This window comes from Pituophis catenifer, unplaced genomic scaffold (genome assembly GCF_029215685.1).
Source record: "Pituophis catenifer annectens isolate HBS135680 unplaced genomic scaffold, rPitCat1.0.hap2 SCAF_7, whole genome shotgun sequence".
In the NCBI taxonomy this organism is placed as follows: Eukaryota; Metazoa; Chordata; class Lepidosauria; order Squamata; family Colubridae; genus Pituophis; species Pituophis catenifer.
Genome location: NW_027256887.1, coordinates 45,408,176 through 45,432,128, shown reverse-complemented (window position 1 = coordinate 45,432,128; position 23,953 = coordinate 45,408,176). Strand labels below are relative to the sequence as shown.

At 36.1% G+C, this 23,953-nt stretch overlaps 1 protein-coding gene across 1 annotated transcript in view; it reads right to left on the bottom strand.

The window, feature by feature from the left end:
• Nucleotides 1–23,953, bottom strand: part of TPH2 (tryptophan hydroxylase 2) — an 85,577-nt gene that overhangs the window by 33,222 nt on the left and 28,402 nt on the right. The window contains exon 8 of the mRNA XM_070946855.1: nt 20,462–20,588. Coding sequence (XP_070802956.1) covers nt 20,462–20,588 — 127 coding nt within the window. The remainder of the gene's footprint in view (nt 1–20,461; nt 20,589–23,953) is intronic.

The window sequence follows — 23,953 nt, the reverse complement described above, 5'->3', positions numbered from 1 at the left end:
ATAGGGCCAGGCTACTTACAGAATTGGCCTCAGTCATGACATCCGCTCATCTCACTTGGTCAGCAAGGAAAATATGCTACCGACCACATCAGTCAAACAATTTCAACTGGTGGGGTCTAGGAGGAGGGCCTTCTCTGCTGCTCCTGCATTGGGAAATATTCTGCCCTCAGAGATGAGGAAAACCCCCAATCTCTTGGCCAAATGGGTCAAAACTTGGCTGTGCGGCCTTCTGTGGGGGACATAGAGGCCCACACAATGAGGCTGGCTGGTCCCATGGGAAACATACACCCATGCCTGTATTAAGAATTGCTAACTCCCCATCTTGGAATTTTTCACCTTTTTGAAATTTTATATTATTTTTATAATTTTAAAACTTTTCAATCTTATATTAATTCTGATTTTAATGACAGTTTTATTGATTATATTATATATCACCTAGAACCTATATCTGGAAGAAATAGGATAAACAAACAATTAAGTGTAAACTGTAAATGTGAGTTACAATGCAGTATAGAAGCAATGCAAATTGTAACCTGACCTTTACAACAGGAATGTAGAATCTGATAATAAAAGAGGTTGACCTTATTATGGGATGATCCAGCATCATTACATTCTGTTCTTCTAAGTAGGCGCCAAAGCTCTTTTTCTATTGATAGTAGTACTTGCTAACATTAACAGTGTTCTTTATTATACTGATATTTTAAATTCCTTCACATCACAGAAAAGACAACCTGATTTTTGTTATCTGCCTCATTCCCCTCCAGAGTTTGTTTGCTTGCTCTGCCAAATATGCACTTCAGAATCATATTGGAATGTATATACTGTATATGTAAGGATAGAATATTATTTGTCCCCCACACACCAGAAAAAGAGGCAAGTCTATATTCAGTCTGAGGCTGAAGAAACAGCTGTCATCAATGCTTCTAAGCAGCAACACTAAGCAGTCTGAAGGTGGAAAATACAAAAAGATTGCTTTTCATATAGTAATAAACAAAACTTCCAAAGTTAAAAGAACAAAAAAGAAGACAAGCTACATAAACTGCAAAACAAAACAAAAAAACTTCATGGTTAGAGTGTGTACATAAAAAATACTGGTAATTTTGAGAAATACAAATTTTGAAGTACCCATCCATATTTAGTATTTCAATATAAGAATATATTTGCATAAGAGAGAGATAATTTATTAGAAATACTCTCTTGATCCAACCAAAAGATGGAGAACAAAGATGAATAAAATGATATGTAATTAAAAAGGTTATTTTAAGATGCATTGCTGCTAATTTTTAAACTGATTATATTTCTGGCACATGTAATTATTATTGATCCAAAGAAATATATACTTTAATCCTCCACTGTGTTGATAGAGTATATTTGGCAACTAGTAACAAGAACTGAATTAATTTCTTCTATTGTGTCACTTTACATGGGCAGTAAAACTAAAGTAGCATTAATTATTAAAGACAAATATGTCATTTTTCAATTTTCTCAAAAATTCTAATGCAAATAGATAAGTAAATGGATATTAGATGTAGCAATTTAACTACAAGTCCCCCAACATAATTTAGATACAGTTTGTCTAACACAGTTTAAGGGACTGTATTTCTATAGAAATACAAAATTGTTTTCTTCTTCAAGTGCTTTGTCTCCTCTCTCTGGAAAGAGCTGCAGTCAGTACTGAGGGTGAGGAGGGAGAGATCTAGTCCAAGGCCCTTACTATTGGGACTCTACAAGACTTGAACTCTCCCAGTTCAATCTATACAATGCCACTGAATGAAATATCATATGAGAATGATAACCCAGCTCAGGCAAGCTATAAAGTGGAAGTTTTGTGCTGATGCCTAAAGGTTGTAAGGGTCTTAATGGGGAGAACAGACTGAAGCTCAGCATAGACAAGACCAAGAGTCTTTGATTTCAACGACCTTCTGATTATAAAGAGTTAGCATCTTTAATTTGTGATGATGTTGCATTTCCTCTAGAACATAATTTGGAGTTTTTCCTGGACCCTTAGTCCCTGCTCAATAAGCAGATAACAGTCCTGACCAGACCTTTGCAGAACTCCATCCCTGTGCACCAACTGCATCCTTTTCTAAATCAGGAGACCTTTCTCATAATCACTTGTATAGCAATAGCGATAGCACTTAGACTTATATACCGCTTCACAGTGCTTTACAACCCTCTCTAAGCAGTTTTACAGAGTCAGCATATTGCCCCCAACACTCTGGATCCTCATTTTACCCACCTCGGAAGGATGGAAGGCTGAGTCAGCCTTGAGCCTGGTGAGATTCGATCTGCCAAACTGCTGGTAGCCAGTGATCAGCAGAAGTAGCCTGCAGTACTGCATTCTAACCACTGCGCCACCGCGGCTTTTAATATATCCAAGTTATCTCTCATTTGGTCTACTACAATGGACTCTATGGGGTTTTGAAGACTCATTTGGTCTACTACATGGGGATTTGAAGACTACTCAGAAGATGGAGTGTAAATGGTCCAGAGTGCAGCATGTGAGCACTTTGATCAAGTAACATGTTCAACAAGCTGTAGTAGATACAATATATAATAGGTGCAATTCAAGGAATTGGTTGTCTCCTATAAAGTCCTATATGTCTGAACACCTTGTTTCTCCTATTCTATTAAAATCTAAAATTGGGATATTGCAAGTTCCAGATGTAAAGTATTGTCATCCTTGTGATGTTGGAGGCATATCTTTTCTGTAGCTGACCTTGCCCAATGAAACCATGCTGAAGAGCTTCTGAAAAATAAATCTTTCACCTTTATAATAAATCACATTTAGCCTCTTCTATTCACCCAAATAGTAGGATTGTTCTCCTAATAGTCCTGCTGCCTTTGAATGTGAAATTTCCCAGTTCAGAATTCAGAAATAATACAGTTATCAAACAGATTGCCTTTAAAATGGATTTCTAGCCAGAATTAATTTTGGCATTTTCAGAGTGGAATTATAATCAAAGTAAAATACAATGGCCTTCCTCCTGTTACTGCTTAGTAGTTACAGCTGTGGAAACGATGACAAGAGAATTGCTGCCTTCATCACCCAGACTTGGGTTATGAGGTGAATTCATTTGTTAGGTCTCAAGAGACCTAATTAAGCAACTAACACAGAGGAAGCACCTAGTTAGGGCTAGTTTTCATGGCCCTAATTCTAGTTGCATCTGCTATAGCAACATAAGTTGCTATTATTAACTGAAATGTGGGATATAATATATTCTTAAATGGCCTCTAGAGGAAAAAGAAACACGGTGTTTCAATTTTCTCATCCATTTCTGCAGTTGCCTTGGAAGTTTGTAGAAATTCCACCCCCCCAATAGGAAATGACTTTTAGACCTGGATGTCTTCAGTTTATCTCAAAGGTCCATTATTTATAGCAGCCTTTTTTCTGTGGCCATACTGGCTGAGATAGATAGATAGATAGATAGATAGATAGATAGATAGATAGATAGACAGACAGACAGACAGACAGACAGACAGACAGACAGACAGACAGACAGACAGACCTAGCAGTTTGAAAGTATGCAAATGCAAGTAGATTAATAGATAGCACTTTGGTAGAAAGATAACAGCATTGGTGTATAGTGATCACCACAGAAATTGTCTTCAGACAAGGCTGGATCCTTCGGCCAAAAAACCGTGCCCTAGATTCAGATACGACTGACAGGGAAACCTTTACCTTTACTGTCAAACTGTGAGATGGGTGGCAAATAGATTTAATAATAATTAAAAAAACAATAAAAGAAAAATAGCATAATAGATCATCACTGAATAGCCAAGGAAGAGCAGAGGCTGAGATTTGGGGGTCCAGCTTTGTAACAATATTGCAAGATAATTATATAATTCAGAGGCACAGTATTCCTGCTGTGCATATGTGTATATCAAATGGTATAGGAGACTGTACCTGCAATGGTATGTGGAAATTACTTGGAAGATAGGAGTGAGAGCTGCAGACTGGACAACTGGTGCATAAAAGATATTTCAGCCCACAGGAGGAATGAGAAATGTTTCAGAAGGACCCTCCCTATTTTTCCAGAGAGTAAAAGGAAAGGGAGAAATATTTTCACTCTTGCAAGATTCTGTTAATATAACTTTATAATAAAGATAGAGCTAGTATTCCCTCACACCTCTGTGTGCCCTTTCTGACCCTCCCCTCGCATCTTCTCACACACACACCCCTAACTCTCCCTCAGATTCTTTTGATTCTTCTCCCTGAGCTTCTTCTGCATCTCGCTCACTCCTCTCCCATTTGGCAATAGCCACTATCTGCATGCTGGCTTGGGACTTGTAACTTCCTGATTTTGGTTCTGGGGAAGCCAACAGGAAGTTGCCTTACCTAACTAGTATGGGAGTTAACAATGGCAACTGGGACTGCAGAGTCCCAATTGCCTCCATAAATTGAGGACTACCTGTAAGTGTAAATGCTCTGCACAGAGACCTAACTTTAATTTGCCTTCAGGTTGTGAGTTCCCCATCAGTGGAGGTTTTTAAGAAGAGATTTGTCTGAAATGGTATAGAATTTCCTGCTTGAGCAGGGGATTGGACTAGAAGAGTTTCAAGGTGCCTTCCAACTCTGTTATTTTGTTATTCTAATCTTTACATATGTGTAAAAGTCCATCCACTGATTTGCATATGCATAAAATAATAAACACAGTCAAAACTGTAGCTACACACAAATTGTTATGTACATACTGAAATTTGGTCTCTATTTATTATCTGCATATCTGCAAGATTATAGATAACAAAACCCACATCTATAGCTCCAAGTGCTTTCAATGCAGTCTCCTTTTCTTCTGGCCCTAGTTTATTTTCAGCCTGTCCATGTTTACAGTCTTCTCAAGTAAGAGAAATCACAGCTGGTGCATCAATACCTATCACATATTCTAGCCATAACTTGGGATGGGGGTGATGATTAATATTATGTCATAACCTACTCTATAAAAACTAGAATCTTCTATTTGTCAAGACTTCTCTCATCTGAACTTGCATAATAGCCCCCAACATCTGCTGGAGTGTCATCATTGTTGTTTTGCATGCATGCAAAAAGTGCTATAAACACAAATTGCTTTAATAGTCAAAAGTCTGTAACTTTATCATTAAGCAGCTAAAGATACAAAGCATACATTAAAAGCAAATTGTAAGTGTTCATATGCAATATATATATTATATTTCTAGCAATAAATTTTATATCACCTAGTAGTATTCTATTACCTCCTTAAATATGACAAAAGAAATCATGCAAATTCTCTGAGATACAAAACATATTAAGATCTTATTAGTTGGATCAATTTTTTCCTCTAACGTCAATGCAAGTTTCTGTATTTGAGCTTCTCATAAGTGCTGTTTCTGTATATTTGACTGGCAGCTTAATGAAAGATACTTTAAACTTCTGAAAACAAAGTAGTAAATCCCCAGCTGAAAAAGAATTGATCTTACATCTTAATGAGAAACATTCAATTAAGATCATAAAAAAATGTAGTGGTAGAGAATCAGCTATTTATCTGAACTTTAGATGTCACAGTTAAGCATAGGAAAATTCCAAGATAGGAATTTTCTTTTTCAATTTCATTTGTTATCTGGAGATACCTGGGTTTTTTTCCTCTCACTTAAGTAAGCAAAAATGCCATTCTCTCATAACTATGTTCCAATGGCCCATTAAGCTCTAGGCATGGTTATAAAAAGATCTCACATGAGAATGTTAGAGGCAACTTCCCAGCCAGCACACATTTCCAACCAGCCAGCATCTGAGTCTGAATACACATTTATACAGGTAAGACTTGGGTTTGGCATATAAACACATAGAAATCCCATCCAACTCCTCCCTGTAATAGGATGTAACATCTCCTCCCAGCCTCAGCATTAACTGATTGGAATTTCAAAGGAAAGGGAAAACAGGGAACACCTGTTTTAAAAGAGGGTTTTTTTTATTTTTCCAGAAATTGATAAATATTTACGATACGATATTGATAAATGTTAGATCTTTGATTATTGTATACTATGTAAACTAGTTAAATCTTATTGTCTCTTGTTCAGGTTTTTCTTCTTAAGTAGAATATAACAATATAATATCACTTAATTTAATATAACTTAATATAACATAACATAAATATGAATATAACATAATAGAATAGAATATAACTTAATAGAATATAATATAACTTATTATAATATAACTTAAGTAGAATATAACTTAAGTAGAATATAATTAAGTAGAATATAATAAAGAATAATGTGGGCAGCCTCCTGCCCACACCCTCTTATCTTTCTTGGTGACCTCAATTTACCTCTTATTAATTGAACCCTAAACAAATGTACAACTGAACCTATACATGCAACCCTTTACAATGCCGTTACTACTCTGGGACTGGTTCAGTTAGTAACAAACAACATTAGACTCAACAACTGCCTTGATCTCATCTTCTGCAACAGTTTAAACTCAATTTATGGTCTACAAATAAAAGAACCCTTTTCCAACAGTGACCACAGCATGATTGACTTTTGTCTCAATTTACGTCCTTGCAAAGAGGGTCAAAATGATGGGACTCCAAATTATAACTTTAAAAAAGCTAACTATGATCTCATAGCTGCCGACCTCTCATCTCTTGATTGGCACATTCTGTTCACTAGCTGTAATACTGCTGAAGACCATTATAACACTTTTTTGGTCAAAGTCAAAAGAGTAATTAAACTATACGTACCAAACAAATTACCATATTTTTGGACTATAAGACACACCAGAGTATAAGACGCAGCTTAGTTTTTGGGGAGGAAAATAGGAAAAAAAATCTTCCTACCAAATATTCATCTGGCTAGCATCCTTAGTCTGGTCAGCTTCAGCACATTAGTTTGCTGGTTTTTTATCCTCTGCTTGGGGATAAAAAACAGCTTCTAAGGCACAGGTGAGAGGAAGCAGCAATGAGAAAAGCAGGCAAAGCTGGGAAGATCCACTTCACTTGCTAACGCCTCTTTAGCACCTCGTTAGGGCTGAAATAAAGCTTCGAAAAAGCTACATTTGGCGTATAAGACGCACCCAAATTTTCAGCCTCTTTTAGGGGAGAAAAAGGGGTGTCTTATACTCCAAAAAATACGGTACCCATAACAATAAGGAAGCTCCAATCCCAAAAAAAATCTCTTTGGTGAAAAAACAAAACTGGCTATGTACCTAACTTTAAAAGCTGCTACAAAACCCTATGCCATCAGATAAAGGCAGAATGCACCAATTACCACTGCAAACAAGAGGAAAAGCTGTTACACACAAAATCCACCCACGCCTTCTATAATTTTGTAAACACCAAACTTAAAGACTCATAAACCACCCCACCCCTAAAAGGGCCTAACGGGAAAGACTGTAATGATGAAGCCGTTAAGGCCAACCTCTTCAACATGTTCTTCAATTTAGTCTTTGTCAACAGCAATGGCTCATGCCCCACATTTCCTAGTCGTACCACAACTAATTGCAACGATCTGCTACATACTGATTTTACAGAAGATAACATTAAAAAGGCACTATGCAACCTAAAACCATTTCTATCTATTGGCCCTGATGGATTATGTGCCTACTTCTTGAAAAAACTTCCTACTGCCATAGCCAAACCACTAAGCACAATCTATGAGGTATCTTTCAGAACCAGCCCCTTGCCCGACCTATGGTCATTAGCCACAGTCATTCCTATTTTCAAAAAGGGAGACCCCAGCCTAGCTGAAAATTACAGACCAATCTCACTGTGTTGTGTCACCTGCAAAGTCATGGAATCAATTATAAACCAATCCATTACTCTCCACCTAGAGACAAACAACCTACTCTCTAACAAGCAGTTTGGTTTCAGGAAAAATTTGTCCTGTAATCTGCAACTCCTACACTGCAGAAATATTTGGACTACACAACTTGAACAGGGTAAAGCGATAGATGCAATTTACATAGACTTCTGCAAAGCCTTTGATTCAGAGGTACATGACAAACTACTGTTAAAACTAAGTTCTTACGGGATTTCCAGATCCCTGCACAAGTGGATAGCTGTGTTCCTGTCAAACAGGCAACAAGTAGTCAAAATAAGGAGCGTCCTATCAAACCCTGCATCAGTTAATAGTGGTGTCCCCAAGGCAGTGTTCTACTCTCTTTCTAATTGACATAAATGACCTTTGCGATCATATGATAAGCAGCTGTATCCTCTTCGCAGATGACGTCAAACTATTTAACACTACCGACAATACTGCTGCCCTACAAAGCGACTTTGACTATGTGTCAGAATGGTTGAACAATTGGCAACTTCAAATCTCAACCAACAAATGCTCTGTCTTACACATTGGCAACAAAAATCAGATCTCCAAATACAAGCTGGGCAAATACGACCTTGTAGACGACCCTCACTCTGTCAAGGACCTAGGCATACTCATCTCAAACGATCTAAGCCCCAGAGCAGCCAAAAAGGCATTAAGAGTTGTTAACCTAATTTTGCGAAGTTCCCACATTGTACTGCAAACTAGGGCATACAAAACCTTTGCCAGACCAATTCTCAAATACAGCTTGTCTGCCTGGAATCCACACTTTATATCAGACATTAATACAATTGAGCGAGTCTAGAGGTATTTCACGAGAAGAGTACTCCACTCCTCTGCTCACAATAGAATACCTTATGCCGCCAGTCTTGAAATTTTGGGCTTGGACAACTTAGAAATACGCCACCTACGTGTGACCTAAGCGTAATACATAAAATTGTCTGCTACAACGTCCTACCTGTCAATGACTACTTCAGCTTCAACCACAATAATACATGGACAAACAATAGATAAAACTCAAGGTAAACTGCTCCAAACTTAATTGCAGAAAATACAACTTCAACAACAGTGGTCAATGCCTGGAATGCACTACCTGACTCTGTTGTTACATCCTCAACCCCCAAAACTTTAACCTTAAACTGTCTACCATGGACCTCACCTCATTCCTAAGAAGTCTGTAAGGGGGTGTGCATAAGCGCACCAGTGTGCCTACCGTCCCTGTCCTATTGTCCCCATTTATTCATACTCATTTCCTGTGTTCATGACTATGTTTATACTTATACCTGTTTTCTCATACATATTTGACAAACTAAATAAATAAATATTTTGAATAATTTCAAACTGTTTTTTATTTTCTCTGTATTTCATTTGGTATTAAGAACTTCTGCCCACGCTCACTGACTATGGTAAGCCAGCATCATTGTATAAACTCTGTTATTAGTAATATCATCTGTTACTTCTTTTTAGCTTTGTTGGATTTTTTATGTTCTTTAATAATATGATGATGTATTTATTGTTTTTTTTTATCTTTGTTGTATGCTGCCCCAGATCATGTGTTTGTGAGATGGGCAGCTATATAAATTGGACAAATAAATAAATAAACATCTATCAAAATAGTGTATTATTTTTTTGTTGGATTTCATATACCTTATAATCAGAGGTGGGTTTCTGACCAGTTCTGGAGAACCGGTAGCGGAAATTTTGAGTAGTTCGGAGAACCAGTAGTAAAAATTCTGACTGGCCCCCATCTATTCTCTGCCTCCCAAGTCCCAGCTAATGGGGAAGAAATGGGGATTTTGCAGTAACCGTCCCCTGGAGTGGGGTGGGAATGGACATTTTACAGTATCCTTTCCCTGCTACGCCCACCAAGCCATGTCCACCAAGCCATGCCACGCCCACCAAGCCACACCCAAAGAATCGGTAGTAAAAAAATTTGAAACCCACCACTGCTTATAATATCTTATAATTTCTTTTTTTTTTTAACTGAATCTTTATTTTGATTGTGTCTTGTGAGATTGACTTATCTGCAAAAAGGGGAGGGAGGAGTGGCTGAAACCTCTAGCCATATGGCTCTAAACTAAGTAGTCAGGAAATTTCATTTTCATTTCATCATTTTCCATTTTTCCCTTTTTATGTCCAGGAGGACAACACATGTGATAAAAGCCTTTTCTCTGTCATGCATTAGAGTCAGGTGATAATGTCAGATGAGGCACCTCCTGGAAGATAGGTCACATGAATTAACAAGTCACTATCCTAAAGCAGGAGAACAGACCCAAGGTGCAAAAAAAAAAGAGGGTTTCTGGGAAAGATGGTTTAAGGCTCTGTTTTCTCACACTAAAAGCTGACACAGATATTCACTCTAGTAGTTAAAAGGAGTTGACAAAAGTAGTTTTGAATTTTCTAGTAGCAGATAAATTCTAGCCTTCTAAAAAATTCCCAAATTGTCTTAACTGAAAAGCCCTAAAGATTTCAAGTGAGAATCTTAATTGCTTACAATATATCGCTTGCATTTATATGAAATTTTAGCATTTTCATGCAAAATCTTTCAAAATAAATTGCTAAAATCTTGCACAATGGGTGTCTCAAAATTTTGGATATTTTTTTTTTAAAAATTTGGAGGCACTAATATCATTTCTAAGAAAGATCATAAAAATGGTTGCAATGTCTGTTTCAGGTTATGTCTGACTGAATCCCTAACATTTAGCTCCAGAGATCTCAGTTTTTTAAAAAATGATATACCAAAATCTGTTCATTTTCACTCCAGATCATTTGAAGCACTGCACTGTACAAACTATGCAAATTTTTCAGCACAGCAGCTTGTTAATGATTTTATGAGGCAACGTTTGCTATGTGCAGCTAGAATATATTGGCAAGGAAGGTGATAGTGCAAGTTTTCCTTTTTACTTCTAAAAACATATTGCTTCCATTATGAAAATGTAAGAATAAATAATAGAGAACTATGTTCCAGATTAATTGATATGTAAATTTATTAACATTACAGTGTTGCTAAATTTAAATGGAAGACAATTACAGAATTCCCAGCTGTTCTGGGAAAGAGATCAATTCACACTTCCATTAGAAAAAGTGCTATAATTAAATTATTAGCTATACCAGATACCTTTTAATTCCATGACAGCTCTTCCTAACTGTATCATCTAATAATTTATTAAGCCTAACCTAGACATTTAAACATTTTAGTCCAATTTTCATTCACTTGTTCAGCTATCCAGATATCCAGCATCAAAGCAAAGAGATAAAAGATCAAATTGTTAGTCAAATTTGATTTGGCCATACACAGAAAGTGGTGATTAAAAGAGTCTTCTTTAATACATAATAATATGAACACTAAGAAAAGTCTATTTTCTTTGGGAAGAGAAATTACTTTGATGTATATGGATAAAAGATCTGAATGCTTTTATCCACATTACTCAAGAGAAAAAGAGAATATACACAAAGAGGTGATACTACTTCCTTGGCCTTATGTGTTCTGATTTTATAAGCTTTCAATCATTCACTACAGAATAAGCTGTACCTTTGTGTGCTTTGCATATGAAAGGCATTAGCTCCAACCTCTAGTAATTTTAGATAGAGCATGAAAAGAATGGCTATTGCTACAGAAATTTTCTTGTGGAATTATGCTTGATGTGGGAGCTTTAACTCCAAGAAATCTCAATAACAATAATGTTTTTTGAGGTTTCCCAAATTGGAAAAAGCTAGGGGAGACAAACCTGAACTACATGGGCCATTAGCTGTGTGTAATCCATTAGCTAAAGCATTAGCTTCAAGCTAATTTGACCAAATTTGGAAGGGTCTCAGCTTATACATGTAAAAGTGTACATAACCTAGCAGGCTCAGCTAGGGCTGAAGGAAATGACTTAGATGACCTCTATCAAGGAACTGTGAATTTGCTTTGAATTCCTGGACATCTTTGTCTTGATATTCAGTGACTATACCTCTGACAATGGTACATAAACTTTGAAACTCATCTCATAGGCATCATTAACTTCTTTACTTAAGCACATTTTTAGACTGCCTATGAATTTGCAGCTTAAACACTTTGATGTTCTCCTACTTTCCCCCTAGGTCTGTGATAAGGATAAATGTATCATTCAAAATCTGAGGTCACTATCAGCAACTCGCCTGTCCACGTCCCTTACTAACCTTACTAACATTTGTCAAATTCCAAATTTTGGAATTGGGACAATAGTATGCTTTACCAGCAGTTTATTTTATTTTTAATTAAAATTGTATACTGCCTTTCCTCCAGAAACTCAAAACAGTATATACCAGTAGTTCTCAACCTGTGATCCACATACTCCTGAGGGGCTGCAATGTCATCACAGGGGGTCCTCAAAGCTTGAAGAAATGTTATGATTTAAATCTTGAGTTAAATCTTGGGGGTCCATGGCCACAAAAGATATTTAAAGGGGATCTGTGGTGAAGAAAAGACCACTAATATACATAATACTCCTCTATTTTTTCTTTACAACAGTAACCCTGTGGGGAGGTTATACCAGTGGTGAAATTCAAATTTTTTTGCTACCGGTTCTGTGGGCATGGCAGGGGAAGGATATTGCAAAATCTCCATTCCCAGCCCACTCTGGGGCCAGCCAGAGGTAATATTTGCCGGTTCTCTGAACTACTCAAAATTTCCACTACCAGTTCTCCAGAACCTGTCAGAACCTGCTGAATAGCACCCCTGGGTGTTATACTGAGAAACTGTCCAGCCCAATGTCATCCAGGGGCAAACGGCATTTTTAAGAATTTGTGATCTTACACTTTATTTGTTGGCTGCCTGAACTGTGGGTTAAAAACACTATTTTCCAGGAAAACCTTTTTTTAATCAGTGAAGACTTTTAAAACAGGAATAAGCTGAAATTCATTCCTGCTGCATTAAGAGGGTCAGTATTCCCCCCATATATACTTCCTTTTTAGTCTAATTTCAGTAGACTATATGTATCATTAAGGAAGAAAATTAGATAAACATACAAATTAAAGCAAATGCTTTGGGACTGATTTACTTTCTTAATTATATCTGTTAGTCTTGAAGATTACATAGTTGCCAGGCTATTTCTAAAAGCAGTTTTTTCCCCTTGCTTTTTCTCACCATTCTCTCCCTGCTTTGGAAGATCACACATTCTCAGTATGAGTGATTTAATGTGAGCCAAGGACTTTGACTGCAAATTCTGCAAATTCTTAATGATGATGATGTTTTTTTCCCAGAACATAGCAGATATAATGAGCATTAAAATGCTTTGTCAGGCTCGCATTATTCTTTTATTAGCCTGACTATCAAAATCAATTACATTTTTGTGCCTGAAAGTTGACATGCTGGTTAATGCTCATTATAAGAGCCTTTTAAAAATATCACCCAAAAACACCCAGAATGTGCACATTATACATTTCTAAACTTCTGTATCTGAGTAGTTTTGTTCTCTACATATCTCCCTAATTTATGTAATGAAAACAGCACCCGATTTGATCTGTTGGGAATTAACAAGATATATATATAGATAAAGACAAGGAATATTATCCAAAGATTTTAACAGCCATAAAATCAAATCATTTTGCCTGCATTGCTGCATATTTTTTCAGACTGAATACCATTTTCATTACATTAAAAATATGTGTATGACTATACACATACACACACACATATATATATACTACTTTTCAAGAACCTTATTAATTTAGGCCATTTTGAAGGGTTATAAAATCTTGCCTGAGCTTTTAAAACTTTTATCTGATGGAAATTCAAAACAAAGCAAATTGATATTTTGATAAGCCTTCCATTCAACTGTCGGGGATTGTTTTAATATGGATCTTGATTAGAATTATGTTGCACTGACTCCTGCAATATAAATGAGCTAAAGTTGATGTAGAAAGTTATTTTCTAATTTATAACTGCAAATTAATGCTTTCTTTTTTTTTTATTGAAAAAGTTTTTCAAATACAAAATTTCCTCCCCCTTTTTTCCCCCCTCCTCCCTAACCCCCCTCCCCCTCCCCTCCCCCTGTGACTTCTTCATAATAAAACCCAAATTCATAACAGATTATATAATACTTTACCATCCCCTTACTCCATCCCCATATGCTGACCTTTCTTTCTAATAAGATTATCATATCCCCCTTATACTATACATTTCAAAATTTCAGATGTAAAGGCAGCTCTTTACAGGCAACGGGGCTGGCGGTCACGGAGGACCGTCTGGTGGCGACGGAAGCCAGACCGGAAGTCTGCAAATTAATGCTTTCATTGTGAAGTCCCATCTCCTCATAAGGGTTCTTAAGAGGAATGCCCAAATAGAGCTTTGTTTTGAATATTTTCTCACAAATAAATCCTAAACTCAGTGAAACTTATGCAAAGGAATGCCTGAGTGTTAGCAATACAGGTAGTGCTTGATTTATGACACAATTGGGATCAGAATCCATAGAAAATGTGGCAGACACAAAGCAAGTCATCACATGATCTGACCCAATTTTACAACTTTTTTACCAGAGTCATTAAGCAAATTGTTAAGTGACTCCAGCTCCTCAGTGGACTTTGTTTTTCTGGAAACTGGCAAAAAAAGTAAAAAATTACAAGCACATGACCACAAGATGCTGCAAAAAGTTGGAAATGCAAGCCAGTTGCCAAGGATCTAAATTATGATCACATGACTGCAGGGATAGTGTGATTCTTGTAAGTTTGAGTACCAGTTGTAAAGAATTTTTCCAAGACCATCATAATTTAAAACAATTATTAAACTAACAGTCATAAGTTGAGGACTACCTGCATTTGATTTTATTAACATAGAATATTTAATTTAAAAGGGGGGGAGAATGCAATCTTTACACTTCCTATTGCCTATATGTGGCAAAAATCCTTGAACTCGCTTGTAGTCTGAAGTGCAAGGCTCACTAAGTTATTTCAGGATTTGAGGCAGAAAATCCCATGAGTATTTAAAGTAGTAACAATCATATTGTCAACTAATTTTAGACCAGAGTGTTCAAAGTTTTCTGTGCCAAATTCTCTCCCTGGCATTTAAATGACATGGTGAGGGAAAGAGGATGAGACCAGAATGAAAAACTGTAACTTAATTAGAATTACTCTTCATATAAAGTCATTCATCTGGCTAATTTATTTATTTATTTATTTATTTATTTATTTATTTATTTATTTATTTATTTATTTATTTGTCAAACATGTGGAAGATAGCAGGTATAAGTAGACATATTTTCCCCTTCTGAAAGATTTAAATTCATGATTTTTTAATAAATTTTGGAAGACTCTGAAAGTTTTACTGTTTTAGGGAATGCCATATGATTTTGCAAATCTTTGCTTTATGCCTTGGACTGAATGCCCTGAAGATGTGTCCTTAACTAATATTTCCCCTTTTCCATGCTTGACAACTGCTTCTGTGTTACTACAATCCAACTAATTCAAGTAGATAAACATATAGGAATGAACACTAATTTGCTATCAAAATAGATACATATTTTCCAAACAAAACAAAAAAGCATTTATAACTCTGAACATGTCAGACTAGCCTTACATTATCAGGTAGGTTTTAAATGAGAAGAGAGAAAGAATACTAGACCAACCAGAATCAACTTGGCTAATGTGTTACCATTTTGCTATTTCCCATCATCTGTTCCCTACCACCACTAGATCATTGAGGTACCATCTGGACCGCATCATCTGGGGTTTAGTTCTGAGGTCCAGCCTTGACTGCACAGTTGATTTAATATAAAAATATAAAGGACAATTTGCTGCCCAATCATGAGACACAAAATCAGCTGCCTAGAGAGCAACTTCACTCTGCCTAACAGTAGGGCCAGCTTGGCTGAACAGAGTTTGCAGTCATGTGAATATCTGGTGTTTTGGCTCTTAGCATTGAAGCTATTTTTTTTTAACTAAGTCTACAGCTGCAGCAAAAAACCAAAACCAAACAAAAGCTTTGATCACAAGCAGTCAAAAATGCAAGACACCCTTGCGTATCTGCAAACTGTTTAAGCAAATGAACAGCTGCACAATTATTCTTTTCATAGCCATCAGAAGTGCCAATGGTGAAGCAACATTACAAGATGTTGATACAGAATTAATCTATAAAGTCACAAAGGAATTTTTCCACTATTCCCACAAGTGTTTAAAACCCTATAAGCCACCATACAGCTTCAGCTTTCCCTTCCCCACATATTTGTCAACTGATTGTGTTTTATTTTCAGCTCTATGTTACTGTTCATTGATTTTATTTATAACTAACTATTTTGGCAATACTGTTGGCCATCTTAAAAGCATTCAAATAGAAGGCATGAAATTAAATTGCAGTAATAAAGAAGTAATAAATACTTGCCATGCAGGGAATATTTTTTCTGATATTTTTGTAGCATTATGTACATTCAGCAGAAGGAGGGATATGCTCTCCATCCTCTGTTTAGCTAAGGGGAAAAGTAGAAAATGCTGCTTCCAGAAATAAAAGGACACAAGATAAAATGTGGACTTAACCCAGCACACAATGACAGTCCTTGGCATTTCACATGGCAATAATATGTCTTGCAAACATGACACAGTCTGTGGTTTAGAATGCCTCTATTCTGCCTTTTCCTTCTACATTTTTCTTTTAGTTATGACTGTGAGTCAGCTTATTCATCAGATGACAGCTACTGCAATCCTCAACATGTTTATTTAGAACTGTGCTCCACTTGACTGGGCAAGGATGAATGGGTTGGTTGTTGGAAATTTGCCTGACTAGGTTTTGGGTGCTGCAACAGATGCCACTCTTAAAAAAAAAGAGAGGGCGGGGATATCACTCACAAAAAGAAAAGATGGATGGGGTGATGAATGGCATGTTAATGATTATCTGAGAGATTTATTAATGACTAGATATCCAGCTTTGCAAGTAACCGGATATGAGTATATTTGATGAGTATGCTTATCATTCTAGATAGGTTTTGCATACTGCTGGTGTTTTTCACAACCTGCTGTCCAGTGGCAATATGGAATGAGATGACTGAGGTACTTGTAGAGATATCTGGAATTCTCTTCAACTGTAGAATTTGAGAAAGTGGATAGTTTTCTCAATAGTATGAATTCAGCCATCTTTGGGCTAGATTCTTGCCCCTTGTGGCTTGTTCAAATTGCCAAGGAGGCAACAGAAGGCTGGATTTGAAGAGTGCTAGCTAAATATTTCAGTGAGGGAGGTAATGGTTTACTACCATGACAGAGTTACACTCCATTTTTATAACTTTATTCCACTCCAAGAGGAGGTATGATAGAGGTCCTAACCAGAATCCATAGACTGTAAGAGATGAATAGAATCAAACAGGCTAAAATTAAATCCTGGAAGGATGAAATATCAAGAAACATATGAATCCAGATTTGTTTTGGCTCTTGGTTGAGAAGGTACTCTCTAGGAGCTGGAACCTTGATATTGTAGGATTTCAGACTGTATACCAGCCTTTGCATATAGGTATGTGAAACTTTTTTCTGCAGACAATTACTTTATGTCATGGATGACTACCAGTTGACTAATGTCACCAGCATGAATGACAGGATGGAGGGGCTGTTTGGTGGTCCATATTTTAAGGTGCCAACTGAATAGGCTAACAAAGATTCTCATTTAAATGCTTCACCCATCACAGATGCATTTGCTTGCTTTAAACAAATCAATATTTTTTCAGACCTTCTTAAGAATTGGCATGCTTATATTGTCTAGTGTAAAAATTAATGGCCACATCTGCAAAACGTTTTATGCACTTTAAAGCACTATATAAATGCAAAGTATCTGTTTATTATTCTGGTTAACTTTGCTATGCATCTGTAGCCCTTTGTTTTCTCTGAAATGTTGAAGGGGGTGAGGTGTGTTGCTTTCTTCTTTCAGCTACCTGTAACCTTTGAGAATATAAATTAAAACATGTACTGTATAGCATTAGGAACAGGGATCCTTGGCTCTCAGTTCTAGAATTTTTACACAGATTCTCTAAATGATATTGGGCTTCCTGGCAGATGCATTCTTCCCATCTTAAATCTTGAAGTTATTTCCAAGCCACTTATATTAATGCTAGGTCAGTGAGTATTCTCAATTCTTCAGGATAGTAACTGATAGATTTCCAATTTTAATTGTTCAATTATTGGTTATGGTAATCACATTTGGCTTACAAATTATCTTTCAAAGAATTTCAGTGTTGATATGTTCGTGTAGCTCTGTGATGATAATTCTTTAAACTTTTAAAAACTATTCTTCCTAGTATTTCACAGATGAAAAGAGGATACCCGTCTTGTAATGGTTCCTCATCAAGCCCTGACATACTGCTAAGGAATATATACTTTATCAAACATTATTCTACTCAGCTCTTTAATTAAAACCACTGCATTCATTCCTAGCAGCAGCATCTACAGGATAGGCCAATAGTTGCCATGATGCAAACTCTGCCCCCTTTCTGCTCATTTTAATGAAGGCATCAAATCCTGTGCATGCCTCTGTTTTCCTGAATTAAAGCTTAAAACATATAATCCACTGACAAAGTTATCACAATATTCCTGAGCAGATCCAGTGCATAAACCAATACCACAAACATGACTTGTGCACTTCAGCAGAGCCACACCCTTTCTCCGTGCTCAGAAATCTAGCATAACGTTTGACCTCATCATCATATCCCGCCCCCTCTGTTGAGAGAGGGATGTTCAACTTTAATGTAGATGATTCTTTTGACTCCTCTTTCAAACCAATGGTGGATCAAAGAGAAACAGAGGGGGTGGGATACGATACCCCTATCTCCTGTTTATAATACAGTCCTTTCAGCAGTTCCAAAAAGGTTCCACTCCCATTTGCATGGGTGACCCTGAGTACACAGATAACCTCCAAGTGGCCTCAACAATTCCCAGAAAGAGTGCTAACGACCAGATAACGGCAAGGAATATGAATCCTTCCATCCTCTACTATTTAGTCAGAACTGAAGAAGCTTCTTGGATGAGAAGCAAAACGTTTTCAAAGAAAAAAATCCAGGTGCCTTTTGAAAAAGCACCTTTGGGGTTTTGACCTCATCCTTCACATTCTTTGCCCTGACCTTCCCTACCTGGGCATAATCAAAGCCTGCATTTCTACATGCAACACCAAAAACATATAAGAAGGGGGATTGGGATTTGATCCCACCATCATGCCCACCATCTTGACTTTTCTGATTACCTCTGTAGAAGCATCTGAGTTCATTCCTGTGAACTTGTACAAAGAGACCAATGGTTTAATTTCAATTTTTCAGTGCTAGCTTAAAATAGCACAATCAATAGCAATAAAAAAATATGTTTTTAATACATAAATGACTGAGAACTGAAAACAGTTTCAGAATAAAAGGGGGGGGGACTTAGAAAAAAAGTTAATTAGCATCCGACAGCAATTGATTTAATTGGACATATTTGTAAGTAGTACTTTAAAAGAAGCAATTAGTGAAGGCTAATATAAAGATCATTTTTGAAATAATTGATTTTTTTTAATCCATACAGAAAAAATAGAAGTTGAAGCAAATCAAACACTATGACAATGTACATTTAGAAAGAGACATTTTAGATCTCTAATAATAGATCACTAATAATAGATCCAAATGTACATACTGTATAATGCATTGGATACTAGTTTTCTCAAAATGATTAAAACCTGGAGAAGTAGTCTAATTTTCATAACTTCAATAAGCTAATTCATACCCATAAACCTAAATTTGATATGGTGATGGCAAGCTTTTCCTAAATTAGGGAACATAATTTTCAGTGTAAAAAGCTTAAGGATTTTTCTTTACATAACTTTCAACAGAAAAAAAATGTGAGACCTGTTTCTCAGATCCCTACTCCAGCTCCAAATTTTCTTTGTATTCAAAGAAATTTGGATTCACGTGTAGAATTCTGATACAAAATTTTCTCACTCCTGCAAATCCATTTTTACTTTTTGTACATCAGGCAGAATTATAATGCATTCCTGTCCACTGAATGTGTACAATTGCCTACAATATTGCAATATATTCAGAAATCACTACTTTCTTGTAGGCTTTATTTTTCATCTTCATTTTATCTATAGGCTAATGTAAAAATATGTACACAATGCAGTTTGCAAAAGCTTAATTGGAAAAATACAGTACAATGGGTCTGAATTACATCCATTCAAATCTGTAAAGTGGTTTTCTATCAATCAGGTATGTTTCAGATATATTGGATGCACAATTCATATAATTCCTTAGGTTTTTAAGGAGTATGGACACTAGCTAGCAAGAAATTCTGGGACTAGTAGTCCCACCACATCTGGAAAACAGTAAAGTAAAGGCACTTTCTGGAGGGTTTCGGGGTATCTTGGAGAGAGAGGGAGGGAGAGAAATGACCATACATTAAAGGTAACATGGTTGTATTGCCAGAGAGGAATGGGCTCTGTGATCTAATTTAGGCACCAAACTAAGCAATAGCCTACTTGACCATAGCTTGTTAAATAATCCAACATTAGCTAGATTCATAAACAACATGGCCATGTTCAATATTCATTCATCAAATGATACTGAAATTAGTGAAAACAATTGGTTTAGTGCATTGTGTGAACACAGCCTATATTTGGGGGTGATGGAAATGACTAGCTTTTCCCCACCCCTACACTTAGTAAATTTAGAAGAACTGGCAGATTCTTAACACAGAAGGAAATCTTACATTTTAAATGATGGTGACTTACAGTGGCAAGTTTTTGGACATCTTCATCAGATGCTCCCAGAGAGGCCAAGCCAATCTCTTGAGAAAACTGGGCAAATTTGGGGTCAGCAAGCAGAGGCACATGTCCCAGGAGTTCATGGCATGTATCCCTGCCATAGAATAAAATGCAATGTTAGTTAGTACGTGTCTAAAACTACTGTGATATAAACTCATATAGAGCACTACAACAATTCCCAAATTGTATGTTAAGTATGTTCTTTTTCAAAATGAAAGAGGACTATCATAAAGGTTGCTTCAAAAGTTGAATAGTTTATTTGCAGCAGTAAAACAGCATATTTATTTCTTTATTTTTGCTTCTCTCCCTTATATTGTTTAATTTTTGACAAAAATATGAACTGGTTCTAAAAGACATAAAATACCAACCAGTTTTCATGGAAAGAAATGCTTCTATTTAATTTTTTAAAAATCCTTCTTGCTGTTCATAGCTTTTAAAAAAGCTCCCATTGTCTCTTTGCACAAACAAAAAATAGTATTGGTATTATGAATGTGTGTTTGTGTGGTGATGTTGGTGACGATGTATTTATTTCTATATTCATCAGTATTTTTTAGTATTATATTTAGTTCCCCATTATATTTCTGACAACCTTCCCTCCGTCAGGACAATGAGTTATTCATACCAACCTATCCGTTTTTGTTGATTAGATCACAGATGTGTATGTAAGGATCAGAACAATTAAGAAGCTGTGTGTGAATATGAAAATAGAGGCGTTAAGAAGCCTGTTTTCCCAAATGGTTTGTTTTCTTTTTTTATTGCTTTACAATATAAACCAGTGTGAGAGGGTTTATGATTAAGTTTAGATCTTATAGACTTAGCATTCATTTCTGGTTCTGAACTGCCACCTTGTGCTTTTTATAAAAGACTCCACTTTTGGGAATAAGCTTGTCTCGTTACTAAATAAACATAATCTAAACTCATGATTCAAGTGCATACATTTAGTTTAGCTTTACAACATCCCTTTCTTTTCACTAATAAGGCTTCCACTAAGAGAGCCAGTTTGGTCTAGTGATTAAGGCACTTGGCTCTAAACCAGGAGACTGACTTTTGGTCCCACCCTATGTAAACTGTGAAAGCCAGCTGGTGACTTTGGGCTGGCCACTCTCTCAGCCCAACTCATCTCACAAGGTTGCTGTTGTGGGAAAAATAGGAGGAGAAGAGCATATTAGGTATGATTGCCATCTTGAGTTATTTATAAAAATAATAAAGAAGGAAGAAAATCTTTAAAAATCAGCTTTCCTCTCCAAGTATTGTAGGTAGGTGGGTGGGTGGGTGGGTTTGTTGGCTGATTTCTATTTATTTACCTCATATTGAATACATGACTCTGGGTGACTTATAATTAGTATTCCCAGTCAGTATGTTCAACATATTGGAACCACACCTATCCTAAAGGAAGTGTGTGAACGAACAATCTTGAATAGAAATGGAATTGCCTTCATTGATTTCAAGACTTGATATCCTAATAAGTTTTCTTTTCAGGAGCAGAGTGTTGATCTGAGCAGCAGAACTCATGACCCTCACGAGTTTTGTAGTGCTTCAGTTCTTGCATTGCCAAGCAAAAGAGCAACAACGAAACCCAGCTCCTGAAAATGAAATGTCATCTGAAAAAAAGCCAAGCTAAATTACTATAGGCAGGAAGTCCAGAAATCTGGGATATACAAGAGTGAAATGAAGCAGAATGCCCTAAATTACAACTGTTCAGTGCAACATTTTATCACTGGTTTCACTAGTTACTATTAAATTATCTTTACCCGTGAGAGTTTAATTTGCTTGCTCTGTTAAATGCATTTTGGTCCTGCTATTTCTGAACGTGATCCCATCTCTCATTTCTAACGATGCAACTTATTTCTGGATCTGACCAGACCCATCATTGCTGATGGTCTAGCTAGCCTGTTTCCAAATTACTCAGAAATGAATTAATGCAACTAACTCCTTAATAAGCAGAAAGTGTCTGCTTACTAATTCCCCAGCAGCTATTTCATTTTAGTCACCCAAGAGCAGGACAGAGATTCTTTTGAGTATATGGAGTACCATATTTTAAGTGCACATAAATCACGATATTGTCATGATAAAAGAAAAAATATCTCTATAATCCTGTACTATAACATCTGTTTCAGAATTAGCCTAGTTTTATTTTTTATTTTAGCCTAGACTGTTGTTTTTATAATTTAAAAACAACAGTCTCTTTAATTCAATATCCACTATGTAGGCCTGTGCTAAAGTATTAGACTTGCTGTATCTTGTCAAATATGGATGGTATTTATATCATGGTCTTCTTTTGTCATTGTCCCCAATTGTCTCTCTTTGAAAAATCATTTGGCTATATAATCCAGAACTTTTGCCCTGAAGTACAATCCTATATAATTTCTCTCATTATAAATACTGCCATGGAAAACTATCAAAGGTGTATATGCAAATCAGCACTACTGAAACACAATAATCCTAAATGCTAAAGGCTAAATTAAATCTATTGCTGAAAAAAATTGATCTGGAAGGGAAAAAAGAAGATTTTTTTAAAAAAATTTCCTTTTACTTTTTAAATCTGCACTTTTAGCATTTTCTCCTCCCTTTGTCTCTCCTTTTTGTTCTATTTGAGTTTGTATCAGTTCTTATTATTGTTAGAATTTTCAATAAAAATCTATTTTTAAAAAATTGATATGGCCTCTAGATAGCAGCAAAGAAATTCAAGAGACACCAACACTGCCATTTAGTGCTTATTCAATTTTTTGCCATTCTGTTATGGTACATGACAATTTGGATGACTCGTGTTCTTATGAATTCATTTAAAAAAAACTTTATTGTATCAGCACCAACAAAGGATAACTGCTTTGGATGACAAAGCATTTAGATGATATCTCCTAGCAAAAGCTGAAAGATATATAATACAGTAAGAAATACATTTCCAGTGCAATCCAGTGCAATGTTTACTCTGAAGAAGTTTCATTGAATCAATGGGACTTAATCTCATGGGGAAAAGTATTAGAATTGCAGCACCATTTAGATTATTACCAAGATAAGAGAATATTTGAAGCTGAGGATTGAACTATGGGGTCTCTGGTGCTCTCTGAGCTTGTTTGTTTGTTTGTAATTGTTTCATTACCCAATTAGGTAACATTATTAATGCCAGCTATCAGCACTGATGATGTTACCTAGTTGGGTAACAATATGTCTGCAAGAAAACAATCAAGCTCAAAGAGTATCAATGACCCATATTTTGGATTATCTTTCAATAAAGAACAATAAGAAAACATAGAATATTCAGTTGTATCCTGGTTGCTTCCTATTTTGCATAGCATATTAAGGCTTATACTCCAAAAGTGAACATTAAATGTAGGAACGGGTTTCCAGGGCTTTTGGGATGGAATGCAGAGGCAGAAGTATATTTTTTTTTGCTCCTCCCACCTCCCTAAAACAGAGACGAAACTACAAGAACCAATTTATGTTTTTAAACCCCCAAAA